Consider the following 23,214-nt stretch of genomic DNA (forward strand, 5'->3'; position numbering starts at 1 on the left):
CACCAGCCCCACCACCCCAGTGCCAGCCCCACCACCCCGGCAGTGCTTTCTCTTCCCTCCCTGTGCAGGTCTCACACCCTGGAGCATGTAGTCGGGTCCACACCGGACACTGATGGATAAATGTGCTCCAGTGGGGGCTTTGTGGTTCCCACTGTCATGAGGAACCCCTAAATCCGTGAGAGCTGGGGAGCAGGGAAGGTTCATCCCACCAGCGCCAGAGGCCTCAGACACGCTGGGAGGAGGGAAGTGCCTGAAGAACCAGACGCCACTCGCACCATTCCTGAAGCTCCCAGACGGGTTGGGCGGCTCAGCCACGTGTCTGCAGAGCAGGGAGGTGACAGAGGTGACAGACCTGATGGCCCTGTGAGCCCAGCCATGGACAGCCCAGCCCCTGGCTCACACCAGGGTGATGCTGTGACACCCTTGGTCACTCCACGCTGACCAGGCACCACCTGCCCTCAGGACGTGGCACAGGGTTCACAGCACTTGTGGGGAGGCCGGTGCTGGTTCTGGGTGATGTGTCCCTCCGTCACCCCGTGCTCAGTGTCACCAGCCTGGCTCCAGCCTCCTCCCTCACGGTGCTCTGGGAGCAAACTCGGCCAATCCGAGTCCTGTTGAATCCTGGAGGAGTGAGGGCGGCCGGGAGATGGTGCCTGTTCCAGCCTGTGTGGATCTCACACCTGAAACACGTTTCCCAAAATCCCTTGCAGCACCAGGGGGTGCTGGATTATTCGTGCTGCGGATCTGGGTTAAGATCTTGTGTTGTTTTGCCTACGTGGAGACAGGGAACTGTTATTTCACGTGGAAGAGGAGAGGTGGGCAGGGGGATCATCCCTAAATCATTTGATCTCCCATTCCTGTGCTGCACAGCAGGAAGGTGGGGACCCCTGGGACACCCACCCCAGGGTGCCGAGGCCTTGGGCACCCACAGGGCTGCAGGGGGATGTCTCCTGGTGAGAATCAGTCAGCACATGGCTCTGCCCCTGGGTTTGTCCTCTCTCCCTCATTAAAACCTTCGCCCAAGCCCAGGGATAAAACCTGCCTTTTCACTCGACTTTTGATAAATTATTCATCTCCCAAGAGTTGTTTATTCCCCTTCTTCAAGGCAGAGGAGCTGCAGATGCTGCCTGGGCTCCTGGAACATCCAGGGCTGAGGGTGCTGCAGGAGTGGGGGGCTCACCCAAACCCCAGAACCTCAACTCCCACTCCTGGTGGCTGGGGGTTATAGGAAAATGGGGATAAGGGAAGGGATGGTGCTGGGAGAGCAGAGACGAGCTCTTCCCTCACCACCTCCTGCCCGGTTGAGGCCGTGCCGACAGCAGCAGTCTCCCCACGGAGATCTCCCACCCCAGCCCAGCCCCCAGTGCCTCCCACCCAGCCGGGGACGTGGCAACACCCCGCGCCAAAAAGACGACAAAAAAGGCAAAGAGCAAAATGTAAATTTGGAATTACTACAGGCTGGGAATGGATCTTGTTCAGGGCTCTGTGGTGAACCACATTCCGAAGCCGAGGATGCTCCAAATCCCTTTGCCCGGGGGAACTCGGTCGGGAGCATGGGACCCATTTTCGATCTCACTGCCCAGAGCCTCAGCCACGCTCTCCTCCCACCAGAGCTGGGACGATTGGTTTGTTTTTTTTTTTATCTCTCCACGAACTTGATCGTTTTCATCAAAGCCTTTGATTAGTCCCTTTGTTGGCCGAAATTCCTGACAGAGCTTTTAACTACCGGCAAATGGATCCTCCCGGCCCCGGGTGCGCTCCGTGTGCCCTTGGCTGCTATAGCACCGATCGCCAGAGCAATCAGAGCAATTAGGTTTTGAGCGGCTCTAAAGAGCCACTCGGGAGCCAGGAGTGCTCAGATACATCCCAATATTCCCTCAGACATCTGGACCGCTCGGCGGGATGAGTCACCCTCACCACCAGCAGGCTGCCAGGCTTTTTGCTGAGCCCGGTTGTTTTTTTTTTTCCCCTCTCCCTGGAAAAGCAACCCTTCCCAGTCACAGGATTAGTTGGGGGTTTTTTTCCCCCAACCAGCAACTCCTGGGAGCACCAGCCCGTGCTGTGGTGTGGCTCCAGTTGCCACCAGCCTTCACATCCAACTCGGGAGGGGTCTGTGATGCCACCAAGGTAAGGACTGTCACAGTCAAGCCGCCACCAGAAGAGTCATTCCTGAGGCAGACCCTGCGATCCTGCTGCTTCCCAAAGCCTCCTCCACATTCCCGGTCTCTCCACAGTACACAATGTCTCTCTGGGAAAGGGAAGCATAATTAACCATCATGATAATGAACAACTGGGGGGGTTCAGACATGGCACGGGGGACACAAAGGTTTGACCTCTTGGCTGGCCTCGCTTCCCGAATTTCCATCCCTGAGTGGAACCCAGGGGCTGATCCTGGGAAATCGTGGTCCTGGAACAGCTCAACCCTGCTGGGTGCTTCCTGGAGGTGCCATGTGGGTCCCCACACCCCCTCCATCCACACAGTCCCATCCCCTCCGCCCTCTCCTCCTCCCAGATCCCTCCAGGACAACTATTCCCTGTGGATAAATAAGTCCATGGCCAATGGCTCACGTGTCACTGTTCCACTTCCATGCCCAGCACAATTTTCCCTCTTTATCCATCATTTACTTGTTCTGGCAGCTCTGGCAGCTCCTCAGCCCCCCAGGGCCTTTCCACCTGAAACCATCCACGTTTCTGCCCGTTTCCTCACACTGCTCCCACATCCCTCCTGTGTTTCCCACCCCAGGAGCTCCCTCCCGCCTCCTTTCACATTTGGAATGCAGAGATCCACCCTAGTGCTGACATCCTTACCCCTGGCTCGGAGGATTTGAACCCAGACCCAGAATTTGAGGCTCTGCCAGGGGGGGAATTGCACCTCCGTCCCCAGCCGTGACTCAGCTCGAGCGCAGGGAATCCATCTGGGCTGGAGCAATGGATCCATCTGGGCCCTGGGGGAAGGGAGAAACCTCCCAGCAGCACTCGGGAAGGCTGGTTTGGAGAGAGCTACGGGAGAGGAGCTGGATGAGGAGCTGCAGAAATCCCCAAAGAAGGTGAAATCCTGCTGGGACAGCACCTGCGAGGCCGTGGTTGCCACAGCCCGTGTGGAAACAGGGTGAAATCCAGGGAAGTGCTTCTTCCAGGGGACTCTCTGGAAATAATGGAGCTTTCCTGGTTAAGGTTCCAACCCTGGACACCCCAGGATGGCTCAGAGGTTGGGCAGAGCCCTGAAAACACAGCACCCAGCTGTGACCCCTCGTATCTGAGTGTGCAGCAATTCCAGGTCTGTGCCTGGAATCAGGGCTTCAGGAGCCTGTTCTGCTCCCAGGAGGGATCCCTGTGCCCTGGGAGGGGTATTCCCAGGGGAATTCCCCTCCTGTCACCTGCTGCTGGAGGTTCCACCACACTTGGATCAGCCTCTGTCACCCAGTGTGGGGATTTGTTAGGATCGGGAAACCCACAGGCTCCCCCTGCATCCCAGATCCAGCACCAACTCCACCACCACCAGGATTAAAAACACGGATTAAAGCACAAATCCGGCCCCTCTCCATTTCCAGGGATTCACCTGCTTCAGTGTTGTCCTAAAATCGAGCAGGATTTGGAGGGAATGGAAGGAAAAGCTCCCCCTGGGAGGGACAACCCCCCCGCCCACTGCAGCACTCCATGGATCCTGCTGACACACGGGATTTCAAAGCCTCCAGGGAAGAAACCTGCCTCCCACACAGTGAGAGGGCAGGAGAGAACTCAGCTCCATCCCCTTCCACCCCAAATCCATGTGGAAAAGAGGTGTTTGATTCATTTTTCACCTCACACAGCTGGAGAGTGACTGGGAACAGCCCAGTTTTGCGGGACGAGCTTGGATGGTTGATGAGACTTTTTTGGCATTTTTTCCAACTCTTCTGTCATTTCCAGCAGAAATCCCTTTCCTGCAGGAGGGACAGGCTGCCAGCACACAGGGACAGCCCACAGCTCCCTCCAGCTCCAGGGGCATTTGACCCCCTCAAGGGCAACATTCCCAGCCCCTCTCTGGTGTTTTAGGGTGTCCCAAATCCCCCTCAGGGAAATCAGCTGCAGGGAGAGCCCCTCACACCGGGTTTTACTCCCCCAGAAAAGAAACGACAGAGCCAAGGAGACATTCCAAAGGGATATTTACTGCTCGAGTGATGCGTGGGGTCACTGCCCACCCCTGTGTCCTGTGGGTTTGCTTCCCGCAGGAATTCCACGTCAGGACCCCGGGAATCACGGCCTGGAGTCCTCCTTGCCCTGGTGGTAGTCAGGTGGGGTGTACTTCCCTTCCTTGATCATCTTGTCCCGCTGCTGCAGGATGGTCTGGAGCCTCTTGGCCTGGCAGGGACACAGAGGGGTGTCACAGCTCTCAGGGGGTCCCCAGGGCAGGTCGTGGAACCCACATTAACCCTGCCCTGGGTGCTCCTCAGCCGGGCTGGAGCCTCTTCCCAAAAACCTCGGGGCTTTCAGGATGCTGCAGCACGTTTTAGAGCTGATGATAATTTGAGTTTTCAGCCCGATGGTTTTGGCCAGACAGGATTTCCTCCAGTGGCTGACCCCAATCCCAGGGTGGTTTGGGTTGGGAAGGGACCCTCAAGCCCATCCCATTCCAACCCCTGCCATGGGCAGGGACACCTTCCACCATCCCAGGCTGCTCCAACCTGGCCTTGGACACTTCCAGGGATGGGGCAGCCGTAGCTTCTCTGGGCTCCTGCAGCCACCAGACCCCTTGGGGAAGGGGCTGTTGGGGGTCCAGAACCCACCCCAATCCCCCTTCTCCCCCCCGGGCTGGAGCCCCCAGACCTTCTCCAGACCTTACCCAGGACCCTCAGCACCCCCTCCCCAGTCTGACCCAGCACTTCAGGTGCTTTCAGCCCCCTCCCCTGGTGCTCCCGTGCCCCCCCCTTTCACCCCTATTTGTGAGGGCCCCCCAGAGACCTCTGTACTCACCCCGTGCCTCCCTCAGGCCCCCCATACCCCCTCCCCTCCTCTTAATTAGGACCCTCCAGACTCTTGGGGCCCCCCATGTCCCTCCCCGGACCTTGGTGACCCAGTGCCCCCCCCCCCTCCTTATCAGGACCCTCCACATCCCCGTGACCCCCATGTCCTCTCCCCCCCCCTCCCGTGCCCCCCGTGTCCCCCCTCGGCCCGGACACCCCCATGTCCCTCCCCAGAACCTGGTGCCCCTTTGTCAGGACCCCCCAGATCCCTCCCTGTCCCTCCCAGCCCGGCGTCCCCCGCCCTCCCCCGAGCCCCGCGCTGACCCACCAGCTTGGTGTGCATCATGCACTCCATGAAGTCCTCGTACTCGGGCTGGCACTCGCGTTGGGCGCGCGTCCGGCCTATCCCGTGCCCGCACTCTACCCACTCGCGCTCGAAGGCGTGGCACGCGGCGGCCCTGCGGTTCGGCTGCGGCATGCTCTGCCGCAGCAGCCAGGTGTCCACGTCGATGCCCAGTTGCTTCTGCAGGTCCCAGAAGGGCATGGCTGCGCGCTCTGTCGCGACACGGCCGCTGTCACGAAACCCCTGGCCCTCCCCCGGCCCGTCCTTCACCGGCCTCGCGCGACGCCGCCGCCGCCAAGCGCGACTCCAAGCGCGACACCGCGTCGCGCTTTGCGGCTGGGAGGGGACAGAGAGGGGAGGCAGGAGCGGCGCCCCGCGCGCTGCAGCGCCCTCTGGCGGGGCGGAGGACACGCTGCTCGCCGCGCCCCAGCGCCCCCTGGCGGCCGCGCTCAAGAGTTCCCAGTGCTCCCAGTGTCCTCCCACTGTCCTTCCAGTGCCCTCCCAGTGCTCCCAGTGTCATTCAAGTACTCCCACTGTCATCCCAGTGTCTTTTCAGCGCTCCTAGTGCCCTCCCAGTGTTCCCAGTGTCCTCCCAGTGTCCTCCTTCTCCCAGGGCTCCCAGTGTCCTCCCAGTGCTCTCCCAGTGCTCCATATCCTCCCAGTGTCCTCTCAGTGTCCTCCCAGGGCTCCCAGTGCCCCCCAGTTCTCCCAGTCCCTGGCTTTCAAGGTCTCAGAGGTGCTGTCCTGTGCAGGACCCCCGCACACACCCCAGGACAGGAGCCTTCCTTAGGGCTGAGGGGACCTCGGGAACCTGGGAGATGGGTCTTCCCCGCAGTGACACCCACATCCCAAACCCACCCCCCTATTTCCGTGCCCCCAAAATCCCAGGGCTCCCTCCGGATGCCCGGACAAGGTTTGGGTGAACAGCCCCGCCCTCCCTAATGAGCAAAACCTCATTAAAATGCTGATTGCAGACAGATTCTGCGCTGCCTCCCGCACGGGGTGTGGAGGGGGAGCCAGAGGCTCCCTCATCCGCCCCCCCGGGCCACGCTGGACACCAGCTATTACCATCCCTCCTAAAACAAGAGCCCAAACCTGCTGGGCACCCCCCGCCCACCTGCCAAACACACTCTGCACGAGCTGGAGGAGCAGGATTTATGGGACAGGATCCATGGGACAGGATTTACTTCGAAGTTCCCAGTGCAGTCCCAGGGAGAGTGGAGCGGGGCGGTGGCAGCAGTAGGAGGGCACCTCCTTCCCCCTGGTGCTGCCAGGGGACCTTTCCCACCGTGGGACCTTTCCCTCCTCCAGTACCACCATGAGACCTTTGCCACTGCAGGACCTTTTCCCTCCTGGTACCACCATGGGACATTTCCCTCCTCCTGTACAGCCAGGGGACCTTTCCCTCTCTGGTACCACTTTGGGACCTTTCCCACTGGTGGATTTTTCCCTGCCAGGTGCTGCCATGGGATCTTTACCCCCCGTTCGTACCACCACGGGACCTTTCCCACTGCAGGACCTTTTCACCCCCTGGTACTGCTGTGGGACCTTTCCCCTACTGGTACCACTGTGGCACCTTTTCCACTGGGGGATTTTTCCACCCCTGGGTACTGCTGTGGGATCTTCATCCACCCTGGTATCATGATGGGACCTTTCCCACCGTGGGACCTTTCCCACTGCGGGATCTTTCCCACCCCTGGTACTGTTGTGGGACCTTTATCCCCCTGGTACTACCATGGGACCTTCCCCCTCACCCTGGTACTGCTGCAGGACCTTTCCCCACACCAGTACCACCCCGGGGCCCTTCCCCACCATGGGTCCTCCCCTCCCTGTGCCATCCCTGCTCAGATGATGCCGGTGGGAGCGAAGACCGGGGGGACACAGAGGGTCTCTGCCATCTCCCAGCCGCAGGACAGGGGGGTGCAGAGGCTCTCACGGTCGTCTTCTGCCTGGAGGGGCTTTCCCTGGAAGAGCTGGACGGCTTTCCTGCAAGTGGGAGACACCCGAGGGGGAGCAAGGGGGAAGGAGCAGCCCCTTGTGAAGGGGGTGGGCCCAGGGAAGGGGAATCTCCGGGGTTCTCACATCCCCCCCAACAGAACAACAGCCAGAGGTGAGCTGCCCGTGGCTTCCCCAGCGAAAAACAGGCTCAAGTTTGCCAACATTTAAAAGAATAGGAGTTTTGCCTCTGAGGCCAGGTTTTAACCCTGAATTTTCAGGGCTCTGGGACTCAGATTTAACCCTTTTCCTCGGGCGAAGAGCCCCGGTGGAGGAGGGAAAGCGGCATCTCCCACCCCGCAGGACCCAGCCCTGTCCCCCCACTCTGACCGTCTCTTACCAGGCCATGCGGGACATGGCGTAGGTGACGTGTGGCTGGGGACACCCCCCGAGCTGGGATGAGGCTGGGATGGTGTAGGCCCCCATGTTCCCAAAGAGCAGCCAGTCCCCGACGTGCAGCTCGGGCAGCTCCAGCCCGTCGGCGATGCGATCCTCGGCGTGGCCAGGGGGGCCCCTGAGGCTGCTGCTGTGGGAGGGGTGCTCTGGGCAGGGTCTCTGGGGTGGACAGAGAGCAGCCACGGGGATGAGGATGTCCCAGTGTCACAGTGACCTGTCTCATCTCCACCCATCCCAAAGGTCCAACCCCCGGAGCCCATGGGCTGGCTACAGCTTCCCCACAGTCTGCTCCCTTCTGGCATGAGGTGATGCCACACAAGGTGAGGGACCCTCTGGGCTCTCCCCAGGCTGGGCAAACCCCCTCACCTTGTGCAGCCGAGGCCTGGGGCAGGGGCTGTCGAACAGGAGGCAGCTGAAGGCGCCGTAGATGCCATCGTTGAGGTGATACACGAGGCTCTTCCTGCTGCCGGACTCCTCCTCTGGAAGGGGAGCAAGGAGAGGGCTCAGGGGGGGCTCGGGCACACAGGTGGGCCTGTCCCACTGTCCCACCTACCATCAGAGCCAGGCTGCTCCATGGGGACCTCTTCCAGGGCAGTGATGCTGACAGCGAAGGTGAAGGCGGAGGTGACGTAGTACCGCCCTGGTCTGGCAACAATCTCCACCCCGGAGCCATCCGGGAAGTACAAGTCCAAGGCAGAGTTTACCACGGCAGCAATCTGTGTGGGAGGAAGAAGTACCCTCTTGGACAGAGGGATTTCACAGCGAGCCAGACCCAGGGAGAGCCTCCAGGCTCGCTCTGTGCCTGCTGAGGGCAGGTGCTGGGGGCTGTGGTACCTCTTCGAACCGGGCTCTGGTGTCCTCGGTGCCGGGGAAGCCCCCGCCGATGTCCAGGAGGTGCATCTGGTAGCCCAGCTCTGTGCCCATGTCAAACACCAGCTGTGCTGCAGCCACGGCCTGAGCGAAGGCCTGGGGCTCCAGCCCACGGCCCCCAAGGTGGAAGCTGAGGGCACAGACCCCATTTCATCAGGGTTTGACTGTCCCCAGAGAGTGACAGCACCGGGATTGTCACCCACTGGCGGCAGCTCTGTGCATCCCACACACCACCCCAAGCCAGACCACCTGGACAGACTCACAGAGCCCCAAAAAGCCTTTCTTAGGGTCAAACCTGCCCCAACAATGTGAACCCCTGCAAATCCCTGCCTTCACCTCACTCCTGGTGGCTCCGTGGAGCACTGTGTTGTTCCAGCAGGGCAGAGCTCCCCATATCCCGATCCACAGGGGCTGAGCACCCCTCTGGAAGAAGAACCACGTGCTGTACCTGATGCCAACCACCTCCACAGCCTGCTCCTTCGCTGCCTCCAGCAGGTGCCGGCAGGATTTGAGCGTGGTCCCAAATGTCATGCTCGGGTGGGCAGAAGGGCTGGAGTCAGCAGTGATCCCCAACAACATCCTGCACAGCAAAGCCACACGGTGTTGAAGGGGCTTGGAATCACAGGGTCATGGAATCATTAAGGCCAAAAAAGCCCTCTGAGATCACCGAGTCCAACCATTAACCCAGCACTGCCAAGCCCACCACTAACCCATTTCTCCAAGTGCCACATCTACATGTTTTTTGAACACTTCCAGGGATAGTGATTCCACCACTTCCCCGGGCAGCCTGTTGCAGTGCCTGACCACCCTTTCAGTGATCAAATTTTTCCAAATATCCAATCTAAACCTCCCCTGGCACAACTTGAGGCTCTTCCCTCTTGTCCTATCGCTTGTCACCTGGGAGAAGAGACCGACACCAACCTTCTACAACCTCCTCTTCAGCCCCCGTAGCACCCCACTGCCCCCTGCCCAGCTCCTCCTCCAGCTGCCCCTCTAATGGTGCTGCCAGGCACCCACCTGGCACGGGGGTGGCTCCTGGCCACCTTGCTCAGCTCCACCTCGTTGTCGAAGGTCATCAGCTGCACCCCGTGTTTGGCCGCGTATCTGATGTGGGCAACCTGCTTGCAGGGGCTGCTGTAGAAGATCCTGTCAGCTGGGACTCCAATGCCTTGAACCCGCGTGATCTCAGCCTGCAGGGACAGGGAACACACTCAGGAAGGTCCCCATGGCCACCACCAGCCCTGGGTCTTGTCCAGCTTGCAGCACTGGGGAGGGCAAAGCGTCAGCGTTGCGGCCTGGGCTTTTCCAAGGAAAAGCTACAAGAGCTCAAAGGCATCACAGTGGACTTTGTCCAGGCAAGGACAGACTGTGGGAAGGTGTTTAAAACAGCATGAGACCAGGAGAGGAAACAGGTGGGTTTAGCTGGCGTAGGGTTGGCATGTGACCCCTGGTCTGTGCTGTGACAACGCTTGCACTTTCTCTTCCTGGAAACACATCTTATTTCATTATGTACAAGTCAGTGGCTTAATTTGGCTCCTCCCTGGAAATCTGGCTATTGCAAATGACGAGGAGGAGGGAACAGGGAGCTTTAGCCTCATCCTTAAAGAAAGCAAGAGTTGGATGGCTCTGGCAGTGGCACCCCAGGGGTGTGCCGTGCCACCAGCCAAGCCTGCCAGCCAAGACACCAGCTCCAGAGGCAGGAATGTTGGTCAAAGGGAAAGCCTGGGTCACCAGACAGAGGACAGGGATTTATGGGCTGTGCCAATAGACTTTTGACAGCAGAGGGAGACTCCTGCCCCTGTAAATGTCACCTACTGAGTGGAGACTTAGGAAAGGAGGGTGAGCTCTGCCACTCTCCCACAAATGCTTGTAGGATGCTCACTTGGAGCTGTCCTCCCACATCCTTACCTTGTTGGCACAGGCAAAGCCTGCCCCCAGCTCTGCCAGCAGCCGAATCACTCCTTCACTGCTGTTGCATTTAACTGGGAAATAGGGTTTCACCCGGGGCAGGGCCTTCAGGAAATGCAGGTGCTTCTTCACAACGTCCCCGAGGTCTGCCACGAAGAAGGCTTGCTGGTCGCTCTAGGAGAAAGCTGGAGTAAGCAGAAGCTTCCATGAGTGCCTCTTGTAAGGGGGGAAGCAGAGAACCAGCCCTTACCCCCTGGCACAGCTCCCCGAGGAGGTTCTCCAGGAGGTCCCTGGTGGTGAAACCCTCCTCCACCATCAGGAAATTGGATTCATTCAGGTACCCGTTCATGGTGGGATGTTCAGGGTGTGATGATGCTCATTTAAAGCCTCCTTGAGTAGGGTATAGATTCTAAGAAAGCAACACACCGGAAAAAGAAGGAATATTAAGGGCAGGGTCCAGAAGCTTCATCAGCACCCCGGGGTGCTCCCCATCCATCCCTCCCATGGTAGCACTGCCCTGGGCAGAGCTCTGTGCTGCTCTGCTCCAAAGCAGCGCCTCAGCAGAGCCCTCCTGTGGGTTAAAGCATCTTCTTTTGGGGGAGGAGACACATTTCTCTGCAGCTCAGAGCTGTGTTTTGGCACACAGCAGCCTTGTCTCCATCAGCAGCAGTTCAACAACAAAGCCAACTGCACTGCGAAGAGGATGGAGGCCTTTATGCGCCAGGACATGTCCCTTCACGCTCTGGAATGTAGCTGGATCTGCTGTGGCGAGGATCCCTTATGGTTTCCACTCTCATGGACCCGTTTTCCCAGGCACACAAGCCCTGGGAAAAAGGAGGCAGAGCACAGACCCCTTGCTGACACTGCCCGACCTGAGGACAATCTGGATCCCTGCTGTGGATCCACGGCTCTTTCATGACACAGGGTGTGGAACCAGGGGACAGTTAAGCTGCACAGAGTTTCCTGGCTCATCCTAGCAGAGCTTTACCTTTAAGCTCACACACTTTAACAATCTCCTGCCCCGAGCTGACAACACAGCAGGGAACATTTCCACTCTGATAATCCAGGTCTAGCTCCAGGGCTCTTACAGGAACATGGTCTCTCTGGTCTGAAGGGAGTAGGAGACAGAGGTTTCATTTCTCAGAGCAGCACTGCACCTCCTCCCCACAGACACCTACTGACAACATTTTGGGGGAGGCACTGGGAGAAAGACCACACTGACCCCGGCGCAGCAGGATGTTGTAATGCATTGAGCAAGCCCCACCAGCGAATTCCAGAGCTGGGGAATGAGGTGAAAAAACATATTTTTAAAGCTCTTAGAGCCTCATACTCAGGAAAGGAGAGCAACTGCTCCAGCTTTACCCTTCCCATCCCATCACTAAGCAGCACCCAGCCCACCAGGATGGGGCACGGAAGCAGTGAAGTGGGTCATTCCTGTCGGAACATGTGGCCCAGCCTGGGACACCCCCTCCTTACCACGGCCCAGTTCTCCCTCCCAGGTGCTCAGACGTGCTGCCAGGGGGCTCCCTGAGGAATGCAGAGCTCCCACAGCACCCTGAGGTTTGGCTGTTGCTGGGAGTTTGGGGGCTCTGGGGAGAAGCAGTGACGGGGTTAGCGAGGGAGAGGGGCAACAACAGCACCCTCCACCCACCATCCCCAAAACTCAGCAGCCACAGGTATCCCTCACCAGCCTCCTCCTCACTGTGCCAGGCAATTTCCCCTCAAAGCCCCCCCAAAGCCCCCTTACCTCAGAAGGCATTTAAACAGATTCTGCCATGGGTCTCCCGAGAGAACAAACCGGTCCCAGCAGTGGCTGTTTGTCCTGCCCCAGCTCCCTGCCCTTCCTGAGCCCCTGCAGAGGATGGAGGAGCTCTGCACCCCTTCTCTCCCAGCACTCCCTCCCTGCTCTGCCTCCCAACCGTAACCATGACAACCAAATCCAGCGACCCTATTGGCTGAGCTGCCTCTGAGCATCCTGCATCCCTCTTGGAGAACGTTCCCCCACCTCACCCACCCCCTCTCAGGCTGCCCCGGGAGTCACCCCGGATTCTCACCCAGCCCAGCTCATCCCAGCCCGGCCCTGCTGCGGGGCCACCTCACGAGGCTGTGCATCCTGTGCACGAGGACCTTCAGGGGGAAGAGAGCCCAAAATACCTCTGAAATGCTGCTGCCAGGGAAACCAGGCTCCCTGCAGTGCCTGTTTGGCTGGGACTCCAGCGGGGCAGGCGGGAGGTCGTTGGGAAGATGTCAGGGACTGATCCTGCCCTTGCTGAGGTGCTGCCAGCTTCGGTGGGTTCCCTGGCAGCAGGTACAGCTCTGCCATAAATGGAGGTGCTTCATCTGATCCATCAGTGCTGTCTTTGCTGCATTTGGAAATGGTTGCACTGCTCCATCCCACAAACAGCAAGGGCCGAGCAGAGATTATTTTTATTTCTTCTTGTTAATTTGCAGGTCCCTCCTTGGTGCTGCTGAGGAGCCAATGTTCTGTGTGTGGAGGGGTAGCTGCCCCCACTGAGGAGGTGAGAGGGACAGACTTATCCTGGGTTTCTGTATTCAACACCGTGGTCTTGGCTTTGCCACAGACTCTCCTGGCAACCAGGGCCAAGGAAGCTCTTGTCTCCTGTGAGATCCTGGCGTGTTTTCCCGGTGCTCTGGCCTGGCACCAGTCCTGGACTGCTCTGCGTGGGGTGTGGGGAGCCATGCAGAGAGCATTGCACTGAGGGGAGAGCAGAGGGATGCAGAGCACTGCAGTGCCAGCCCCTCCTGGATGTGCCAGGCAGTGTCGTGATGCACAGCCCACGCAGAGCAGGGCGCTGAGCCCACGCAGCGCCAGGGCAAGCAGGGCTCAGAACCACAGAGTTACAGAAGGAATTAGGTTGGAAAAGACCTCTGAGATCATCAAGTCTAACTTTTGACCTAACACCACCTTGCACTGAGTGCCACATCTGGTCTCTTTTTAAACACCTCCAGGGACAGTGAACCCACCACATCCCTGGGCCATTCCAATGTCTGATCACTCGCCCTGTAAAGAACTTCTTCCTAATGTCCAACCTAAACCTCCCCTGGTGCAGCTTAAGACTACGTCCTCTTTTCTTGCCACTAGCTGCCTGGTGGCAGAGCCCGACCCGCACCTGGCAACACCCTCCTGTCAGGGAGTCGGGAGAGAGCGAGAAGCTCTCCCTTGAGCCTCCTTTTCTCCAGGCTGAGCCCCCCACAAGCGCTCCTCACAGGACATGCACTCCAGAGCCTTCCCGAGCTCCGTTTCTTTCCTCTGGGCTCGCTCCAGCCCCAAATGTCCTTCTTGGGCTGAGAATCCCAGAACTGGGCACAGCGCCCGGAGCCACGAGGCGCCATGGCCCCGCCCACCGCAGGTTAACCACGCCCACCGTCAGTTAACCACGCCCATTGCCAGGGTTAACCACGCCCACCGCACGAATAACCACGCCCACACGTGCTTTTAAACCCGCAGCCGGTGGCTGTGCGGCCACACCCCTCATATGCATAGTCACGCCCCTGGCGCGCGGGGTCACGCCCCCCGGCGCGGGGCGGGCGCGCAGTCGGCGGCGGCCATGGCTCCGAGCGCTCAGGCCGGGGGCGGCCGCGGGCAGGGCCCGGCACCGGCACCGGGGCTCCGCCACGGCATCCGCGCCGTGCTGCTGGGCCCGCCCGGCGCCGGCAAGGGCACGCAGGTGAGCGGGGATGCGCGGGGGGGGCGGGGGGAGCTACCCCGTGAAGGGAGCGGCCCGGCGGGACCGGCCCGCCCGGCCTTTCCCCGTGTGACCGCCGCGTGGGCCTCGCCGAGGGGATGGGGCGTGCGGGGTGTCCCGCTCCGCAGGGCCTCCCTTCCCTCGGGGTGCCCGGCGGTATCGCGCCTCCAGGGGCCTTTTGTCCCGGATCCCTTTGTCCCGGAGCAGGGCCGCCCCGCGGGGACCCGGTGCCCTGGCCCCGCTCCCGGAGCGCTCCGGGGACTCGGCGCCGGGCCCTGCCACGTGCTGGCGGTTCGCTGAGCGTCCCGGTGCTGCCACAGGGGACAAGGCCCCAGCCTGTCCACCCCAGCCCCGGCTGAGCGTCCCCCCGAACCCCCACCCCGAGGTCCCATCCCCGGAGCGCTCACCGCTGTCTGTTCTCTCCCGCAGGCTCCCAAGCTCGCCGAGACCTACTGCGTGTGCCACCTGGCTACCGGGGACATGCTGCGGGCCATGGTGGCCTCGGGGTCCGAGCTGGGCAAGCGGATCAAGGAGACCATGGATGCTGGGAAGCTGGTGGGTCGTGAGGGATGTGCTGGGAGGGGACATGGGCTGGCAGCACCTGGAATGAGAGCAGGCAAAACCCGCCTCCTATTTAGAATTCTCAGTGACAAAACTAATTAATGTGGTAAAGCAGATTGCAGGGTGAAGGCAGGGGTGGAGGTTTTCCTTCTGTTATCCTGCAGGAGAAACATCCTATAAAAACACCTTTCTTCTTCAGAGTTGCTCTTTGCTTACTAGCAGCCTGTGTCCCTGGGATGGTTCTTTTATGCTCACAGGGTGAGTTCTGGCTGGCTTCTGAGCACTCTTTGAGGTGAAGGTGTATCCTTGGAGCTGCAGGATGTTGCAGCCGTGCTTTGCTGCTCCTACCTCTTCTGGACTCCAGGTATCACTTCAGAGGGTTCATCTGCATCCCAGCTCTTGCATAAGTGGTGAAAATAGACTTAAAGGCGTTGCTGTGACAGCTACAGCAGGTGCTGTGTGAGAGAGGCACTTTAGGTCCCCCAGAGACAAGAGTTGGAATCTCTGACATTCACTTCAGGAGGGTCTAATTATCTCATCAGAAGGACTGAACTATCTCCGGGAAACTCAAGGAACCACAAATTGCAGCGACTTGCCCCCGTGTGGGGCAGATCTTGGGCATCTCTGCGGCTGTCACGGGCTTGTAACACCCCAGGGAGCCTCTGCAGGCCCCAAATGGGGAGAGTGACGTGGCTTATCTCAGCTTCTGCCCAGAGCTCATTGCAACACCGAGCCTGCGATACCCGGCTGGTTATGAAAGATAGGGGTGTTATCTGGTGAGGCTGGTGGTATCTGCCACGTGTGTGTGTGGCAGCCAGCTCCAGGCTGCTCCACAGGGACACTCTGCAACTCTGTGCTCTGGCTCTGTGATAACTCAGCTGGGAGCACAGCAGTTTGGGATGGGTTTATGCTCAGGGGCTGTTTCTCTGAAGGGTGTAATCAGGAAGGCACAGAAGTGACTTGTTGCTTCACCCAGACTTCCCCCCCTGCCTGTGGGGGCTGTTGTTTGTGTGTTGTGACAGCCTGGTTCCCAAATCATGCTGGGTCCCAGCTGTGTGTGTTGGAGAAAACAGCGCTGCTGAGGAGAGCTGCTCCCAAATAAACAGCTATTGTTGGGGCTGCAGCATCTGTTAGTGCTGCAGTGTGGAAAAGGCACTAATCCCAGCGGTATGCCGAGATTGTTGGATGGGAAAAAACTATCCAGCAAAGCCAGAGCTTGTCAGCAACTACTGGGCTTTTACCTTCACACAAGGTTTATGGGAGTCAATGAGCAACTGGCCTGCTCTGCCCTTCCTGCCTCCTGAGGGGGATGTGTGGGTGAAGGTACAAAGTAACAGGAAATCAAGGTTATGTCGAAATTTTCTGTTGTGAGTTGCTTTAAAAAAAAAAAAAAAGAATCTCAGGAGTTCGTCTTCGAGCTGACAGTCTTCCTTGAAGTACAGCAACCTTTGTAATGGTGAGGTTACAGCACTGGTCCAAGTCCCTGGCACGCTGTGGAGTATCCCTGGAGTGAATGGTCTCCTTGGCCACATCCTGGTGTTGCAGCCATGGCAGGGAGTGCTTCCCACAGCAGTCGTGGCAGGGAGTGCTTCCTTGACGTGGGCAGGAATGAGCATGCAGCTTTCACCCTGTTAACAGGAGTGCCCTGTGCTGTGGCTGCTGCCTCTGGCTGTAGGAGGGGCCTGAAGCAGTCTGGGCACTGACATGGATCGTAGAGTCACAGGATATCCTGAGCTGGAAGGAATCCACGAGGATTATAGAGTTCAACCCCTGGTGCTGCACAGGACAGCCCCAAAAGTCCCACCGTGAGTGCAGCACCTCTGGAGGCAGCTGTGTGTAAGTTCAGGGTGTCCCTCCTGACCACGGGCTTCCCCCCTCTCTGCAGGTGAGCGATGAGATGGTGGTGGAGCTGATTGAGAACAATCTGGACTCCCCTCCCTGCAAGAACGGGTTCCTGCTGGATGGCTTCCCCCGCACGGTGAAGCAGGCGGAGATGGTACGTGAGGCCCTGCTCAGGGACTGCTCTGGCACCTCCTTCCCTGCAGACAGGGGTCCCTGGGCCCTCGGCCCCTCTGAGGTGGGTGTTTGCTCTTGCAGCTGGATGAGCTCCTGGAGAAGAGGAAGGAGAAGCTCGACTCGGTCATTGAGTTCAGCATCCCTGACTCCTTGCTGATCCGCAGGATCACTGGACGGTAACGCTTCTCTCCCCGATGCTCAGTGCACAGGTTGAGGTTTCATAGTCTGTGGAATGGCATCCTGATTTCAGATCCCAGGTTGTCCTCCCAGTGCTTAGGGCTGGCTGTGGTGCTGGTCTCTGTTAGATTTCTGCCGTGATCCCTCGCCTGTTCTCCCATGGCTGGACCAGCCTTGAGCAGAGCCCCTCCCTTGCCCTATAAATTAGGGATTGCTGATAGGAATCAGCATCCTCGGTGCCCCAGCTCAGCCTTTAAAGTCTTCCTTCTCCAAAGTCATTATTGCTCCCTTAGGCAGGACACTACACACATTTGGGCACAGTCTAAGGTCAGATATGTTTTCTGCTGCACTGTGTCACCCTCACAGCTCCAGGAGCCAGACCCCTTCCCCAGTAAAGCAGGAAGTAAAAATCCCTTCTCCATCTCCTGCTGCAGCTGCTTTTCCAAACTGAAGAGGCCCTTGGTACAGAAATAACTACAGAGAATTTTCTTACTAGTGAAAGGCAAATCATGTTGCTGTTACAGATGTTCTTGTGCTGATGAGTGGCAGGCTCAGGAGACCTTGTCCTGCTTTGCTGACACTTGTTTTCTGTCTCAGGCTGATTCACCCAGCGAGTGGCCGCTCATATCACGAGGAGTTCAGACCCCCGAAAGAGCCCATGAAGGACGATGTATGTGAGCTCCCAGGGCCACAGCCTGCCTTGCTTTGGGTTTAGCTGATGCTTTGCAGTCTCCCTGGAAAAAAAAGAACTCATTTCTTTCCTTCTCTTGTACCTTCTGTCCTGGCTTTCTGGGGAGCGTGGGGAACTGCTTGGGCAGCCTGAGCCGACGGCACTGCAGGGAGCAAGGCCTGGAGGGATGGATGAAGGGATGGATGTGCTGCAGAGCTGGCCCGGGCTCTGCCAGCCTCTGAACTTGTTGGACTCTGTCCACAGCTGAAGTTGCGGTGGGTTGTGACTGGTTTCCATCCTGGGGAGCAACTGTAGCTGGTGCCTGCTCTCGGGGCTCCTGGAGTGGTGTGTGGGGGAACGACCACAGTGCTGAACCCTCCTCTCTTCAGTCACTGCTCTGGGATTTGTTTTGGCTGCCCTCGGTTCGCTGTGTCTCCCCCGCAGACCTGGGGGTCGCCTCTGCAGCTCTGCATTTAGCCTGGCCTGGAGGAGGGGAGCGGGGGTTGTGGAAGCTGTGGAGAGAAGGGGGGAGCATGCCAGGCTGCAGCAAGCTGGAGACTGTCCCCTTGCTTCTCCCAGGTGACTGGAGAGCCCCTGATCCGCCGCTCCGACGATAACGAGACCGCCCTGAAAACCCGCCTGAAGTCCTATCACACCCAGACCTCTCCCCTGATCTCCTACTACAGCAAGAGGGGGATCCATACGGCCGTGGATGCCTCCCAGTCTCCTGACGTGGTGTTTGCCAGCATCCTGGCAGCCTTCTCGAGAGCAACATGTAAAGACCTGGTTATGTTCATTTAGGGCTCCGTCCCAGGACAGAGCTCTGCTTTCTCTCTCTCTCCCTCTGTCTCTGTTTCTCTGTCTCTGGGGCCAGGGAGGGTGAAGAGCTGAGCAGATAGAAGAGGATGGGACAAGGTGATGCAGCCCAAGGCAGGGCTGTGCTAATTCTCTAATTAAACGAGCTGTTAACGGTCTCTTATCTCGCTATATGTGAACGTCTGTCTGCGGGTGTGGGAGATTTTGGCCTCTAGAGGCCGCAGCGAGCCCAGGCTCCGGCTGCCAAAAGTGGGATCTGCACCCTTTTGGGTCAAAAAGCTTTTGTTTCATTCTAGAAATGCACCTACCTGGAGAAGGAACTGTGCTTCCAGCTCCTCCTGGCTGCTCCACAGGGGCCTAGGAGAAGGTTGGAGGTCAGGATTAAGTAGTGGGGGAAGGATTTTCCCAGGTGATGTGAAGGTGCAGGAATGAAACGTGGGGTTGCTGTGTGTGTGTTGCTGGGGGAGCAGCCGTGGGAGGGACAGTTTGGTTGCTGCTCGGGGCTGGGTGACAACGTGTTCTCCTTGTATGTGTTTTATTCCTGGTGGGATGGCAGGTTACCTGAGAGCACAGCCTGTCTTCCTGTGCTGATGGAACTTAGGGGACAGAAAGTGTGTGGGGGGGTCTCAACCTCTTGTCATTTGTGGGCCCTAATATAGCAAATTAGTGCTTTTTGCTCTTTTTAACAACATGGAGTCCGTGTTTAGAGTCTCACAGTCACCCTGTGGCAGGTTGGGATCTCGTGAGGATAAGAAAAGGACTTGGGTTTTATCTCTTCACTCTTGCCTTGGAAGATGTGTTGAGCTTCTCCTGATCCCAAAGTCTAAATATAATAAAGCCTTATTGCAAAACAAATGATTTCTCAAGGCTGGAGAGACAGCATTATTAACCACTGGCTCCATGTGCCCTTGAGCTAACGACCTTCATTACGAGCTCATGGAAATATTCCTGTTTCTTGAGCAAATCCAGCGGGCTCTCTGTTTGAGGACACTCTGGGGGGGTAGTGCCTTGTCTTCTCAGGGTGACACTGCAGGGCTGGCACTGACCTTTGTCCATGAGGGATTTCAGCCCTTCCTAGAGGACCCCGCTGTAAATATAGATTGGCACAGATGAAACTTTGTCCTTTGGCCTTCCATGTGTATTTGCTGTTTGAGAATTACTGAGTACCCTCCTCTCCAGAGGAAATGGCCCATCTCCCTCCTGTGCACTGAGCTGCTTTGGGCTCTGTGTCCAGAGCAGATGCTTAATCCTCAGGAATCCCTTGCTCTTTTTCTTGATAATTTCTCCTTTGTCTGAAAATCACATTCTGTCCTCATGCATCCTTTCCAGGGAAAGAACCTTTTCCCTTCCAGCAAACTGGAAATGACACCGGGGAACCGAAAGCAGTTGACTTGTTTCTCTTGAAAGCACATGACTGGGGAGAAAGGGTTTGGAAGTCAGCAGGGCTGGTTTTGTCAGCAGCCTGTGGTCCCCTGGGATTCCCAGATGGCCCTTGCTTTGTCTCTGGCTTTCCTGTGGAAGGGCAGCCCCAATGCCAGCACGCTGGGAGGTCGGGATAGCCTTTGGGATAGGATTCCTGTGCTCCAGGGAAGGGGAAAGTGTGTGTTAGAGCTGCCTTGGCATCTCAGTGACTGTAAAGAAGTTCTGAGTAGAAGCAGCTTTTATCTTGAGAGCATCAGAGAGCTGCAGCCCCCTCTGTGCTGCCATAATTGCAGGGAAAGGTTCCCAGCCACTTGGCATTCCTGGATTTGGTCAGGGTTTTACTCTACAGCAAGAACAAGATGTTCCTCCACTCTCCATTCTTTTCCTCCCTTGTGCTCACTTTGCATCCAGCTCACCAGCCTTTTTCTGCCATAAACCATGCTTCATTTTGTTTGTTTTTTTTTTTTCCCCTAAATATTTTTTTTTCTCTTTGTTCCCATTTATTCCAGCCGAGTGACTCCGTGAACCAGATGAGACACCACCAAACGCTGCACACTCTGCTACATCACCCATTGCAGCCCTCCCTTGGGTGCTGGGGAGGGCAGCTGGGAGTGGGGGGTTATGATTGATGGGAGGGAGGGGAAAGGAGGTGGTAAACAAGGGGTTTGGGGGCTGATTTGGTAGGGTTTTGGTTGGATTTCTTATTTGGCAGAATCATTGTGAAGAAGAGGTGGCCTTCTCCTTAGAAATCATGTCTGGGGAGGCAAAACAAGACAGTGAAACACCTCTGAGTGATCAGCTGCAGGTCCTTGACCTGTTGGAGGGTAGGGTTAGGTGCTATTCCAGTCTTCTCCAGGACTTTCAGGGCTTGTCTCGTGGGCTCTTGGTACCCTGAGGCCACTGAAAGGTTTGCTGTGATTTTCCTGAAGTTGCTTCCTGTCAGCGAGGACCAAAACGAACAAATGACGCATCATGTCTGAAACGGAAAGGAAAAAGAGGTGCCGTGGGTTTTTCCTGGAACTTTTGTTTTTCTTGTTCTGCTGCATTCCTAAACCCTGGCACAGAGACTTCTCAAGGATTCTCTGCAGCTGAAGAGGGGCTGTGGCTCTAGTCCAAACCTGCCTTACCTGGGAATGGGGTGGTTTTTCTGTGATCACGACCAAGCTGGAATTCACACAATGCTGAAGAAATGCAAAAGAGACTTTCTTAATTGCCTGCAAAAATAACACTTAATTGGGGGGGTTTTTTTGCATTTCTTTTTAGATCAAATGGTGCCTTGTCTAACCTCTGAATCAATAATAAAATAACCCCTTTACATTTGTATCTGGTGCTGTGTCCTCTTTGACCTGCAGACAGCGTGGAGGATGAGGAGGCAGATGACAGCATCAACTAACAATTGTGCTGGGTGGATCCTGGGGCCTGATCCTATCTCAAGGATGTTCTGTGCAGCTGAAAATGTGGCTTGTAATTCCTTTTATCTCTTTTCCTTGCTGAGTGTGTCCAATGCTTTAGATCACCATAGCAATGGTGCCTTTTGCTGGTTCTCTTTCCTGTTCATGCGTGACTCTGAAAGCATTGAACCCCTGTGCATCCTGTTTTTCTCCCTAGAGCTCCTTGCAGGTACTTCAACTGATGTAATTCCTTTTTTTCCTCCTCCCTTTGCATATCCAGTATGTGGAGGAGCTGATGTTGTTATTTTCTTGTCTCTTCCTGCAGCAACTGGAAGCCATATATTGTGTATTCTGTTTCTGCTCATTTGCTTTCTGCCTTTCAGACCTTCTTGCATCCCTTCTTCCACCGATGCCTCTCTAAATTCACAGGGAAAAAAATCTGTCCAGTTGCAGGGAATGAGAGCATTTCCTGCTCTCCCTTTCTCCTGCCTCCACAGGGACCCTCAGGTATCCCAGAGGAGGCTGTTCTTGATGTGCTGATGGAGAGTTGTTTATCCACACTTTTTGCAGCTGTGCTTGTGTTCAGGACTTTGGTTCAGCACCAGAAAGGGCTGGGCTGCATATGCCCATTTCCTCCAGAAATTACTGGTTTTCCAGCATAACTGGGCTCTCCTGCTCTTCAGCCATTCAGTCTCTGTGCTCAGGTGTCTTTGTTACCTCTCTGTACCTCCCATTACCACTCTCCCTCTTTTGAAGCCAAGCTTGTGCCTCCCTGACTTCTTCCCTTGTTCCTTTTGATGGTGGATGTTAAACTGTGCTCTTCCTCGTTGTTTGGGATTGTGTTCTCTGCTCCCTGCCTGCTGTTTTAAAAACCTGTTCTGCCTGCTCCTCCTGGCTTTCTGGTCCGTGGGATGGAGAAGTCTTGGCTCCTCTGAGGTGATACTTACCTGAGTGTGGAGTGTGAAATGGATTATTGGGATGCTGTGGAGTTGGATCTGTGCTGTGACCTGTCTCTCTCATGCTGACCTTGAATGTTTTCCACAGCACACGATGCTCTGCAGGTGCTGTAAATTCCTTCTGCTCAACCATTTCGTTCCAGCAAGCTGCTTATCAGGCACTCTTTTGAAAACTGTGTTCATATTTCATACACACAATTATTCAGCAGCTATAAAAGGGGAAAATTCCTATTTATAGCACAAGGACCAGCATCAAATAGGACACTGAATTCTCACTGATAGAGGAAGTGACCTGTTCTCTAATGCAGCAATATTTCTGCTGAAAAGAAACAGCATCTTGGATGGGGGGAGGGATGAAAGCCCTGGGCCATCTCTTTCCATTAAAAATGTGCTGCAGATCTAAAAATGTATCTGCCCTTCTCCCTTCCCAACGAAACCTTTGGTGACAGGGATTGCAGGAAAACCTTTCACTGTGGGTTTGTGGTTAGTGGTAATGAGCCCACCGACTCCTGATGGTCTGGCTTGGAGCTGGTCTTAAGTTTCTGATCGTTACCTGATCTCTGACCTTGACCCGGGAGTGAGGAGGAGTCACTGCAGAGATTTCTGCCGTGGGCGAGTAGCACAGATCCTGGACCGGGGGGAGTTTGTGCCACCACGGTGCACTTGGCACAGCCCTGAACCAGCGAGCACATGGGGCTGAGGAACAAAGAACTGGCTGGGAGCAGTGAAAGGAGGGGGTGGAAAGGTGGGAAGAGCTCAGGGGGCACGGGTGGAACTGTGGATAAGGTGAGAGCCTGTTTGCTCTGAACCTGCTTCCCGTGACTGCCCCTGCTCCCCCTTCCCTTCCAGGCATATCGAGCCACGGCTTCGCCAAGGCCATCACTGGCCATTCCCTGCTGCTGTCCCCCTGCCCTTCCCGCGGTCTCTTGAGGAAGAGCTGCAGTGGGTGATACCAAGCGAGGCCTTGGGAGGTGGAGGACCGGAGGATGGGATTCCCCTCCTGTCGCTGTGGCAACCGCTGGGCAGGAAAAGCAGCAGTGGGATGC

General features: G+C 57.0%; 3 protein-coding genes across 6 annotated transcripts; 1 reads left to right on the forward strand and 2 right to left on the reverse strand.

Moving 5' to 3' along the window:
• Positions 1-4,125: 4,125 nt before the first annotated feature.
• NDUFS5 (NADH:ubiquinone oxidoreductase subunit S5) lies at positions 4,126-5,586 on the reverse strand. The gene is made up of 2 exons (XM_032709946.1): positions 5,269-5,586; positions 4,126-4,338 (listed from the first exon to the last, which is right to left on the reverse strand). Exons 1-2 carry the CDS (start codon positions 5,482-5,484, stop codon positions 4,234-4,236), a joined length of 321 nt encoding a protein of 106 aa, XP_032565837.1. The 5' UTR covers positions 5,485-5,586; the 3' UTR covers positions 4,126-4,233.
• An 838-nt stretch (positions 5,587-6,424) lies between these two features.
• AZIN2 (antizyme inhibitor 2) lies at positions 6,425-12,360 on the reverse strand. Of its 2 annotated transcripts, XM_032709940.1 has the most exons (12): positions 12,200-12,360; positions 11,929-12,041; positions 10,703-10,877; positions 10,453-10,626; positions 9,562-9,734; positions 8,993-9,124; positions 8,509-8,674; positions 8,228-8,390; positions 8,041-8,153; positions 7,619-7,833; positions 7,057-7,269; positions 6,425-6,608 (listed from the first exon to the last, which is right to left on the reverse strand). In XM_032709940.1, the coding sequence occupies exons 3-11, from the start codon at positions 10,799-10,801 to the stop codon at positions 7,128-7,130; spliced, it is 1,377 nt and encodes a 458-aa protein (XP_032565831.1). In that variant the 5' UTR covers positions 10,802-10,877; positions 11,929-12,041; positions 12,200-12,360; the 3' UTR covers positions 6,425-6,608; positions 7,057-7,127. The 2 variants fall into 2 exon arrangements, with proteins under 2 accessions (XP_032565831.1, XP_032565832.1); XM_032709941.1 differs by lacking the exon at positions 11,929-12,041.
• A 1,649-nt stretch (positions 12,361-14,009) lies between these two features.
• AK2 (adenylate kinase 2) lies at positions 14,010-21,144 on the forward strand. 3 transcript variants are annotated; one of them, XM_032709844.1, is made up of 7 exons: positions 14,010-14,141; positions 14,589-14,714; positions 16,606-16,716; positions 16,818-16,912; positions 17,511-17,583; positions 18,163-18,358; positions 20,331-21,144. In XM_032709844.1, exons 1-7 carry the CDS (start codon positions 14,022-14,024, stop codon positions 20,336-20,338), a joined length of 729 nt encoding a protein of 242 aa, XP_032565735.1. In that variant the 5' UTR covers positions 14,010-14,021; the 3' UTR covers positions 20,339-21,144. The 3 variants fall into 3 exon arrangements, with proteins under 3 accessions (XP_032565735.1, XP_032565736.1, XP_032565734.1); XM_032709845.1 differs by lacking the exon at positions 20,331-21,144 and adding an exon at positions 17,711-17,858 and having other exon boundaries at positions 18,163-18,251; XM_032709843.1 differs by lacking the exon at positions 20,331-21,144 and having other exon boundaries at positions 18,163-18,560.
• The last annotated feature ends 2,070 nt before the right edge of the window (positions 21,145-23,214 follow it).

The sequence above is a fragment of the Chiroxiphia lanceolata genome, chromosome 24 (genome assembly GCF_009829145.1).
Source record: "Chiroxiphia lanceolata isolate bChiLan1 chromosome 24, bChiLan1.pri, whole genome shotgun sequence".
Taxonomy (NCBI): domain Eukaryota; kingdom Metazoa; phylum Chordata; class Aves; order Passeriformes; family Pipridae; genus Chiroxiphia; species Chiroxiphia lanceolata.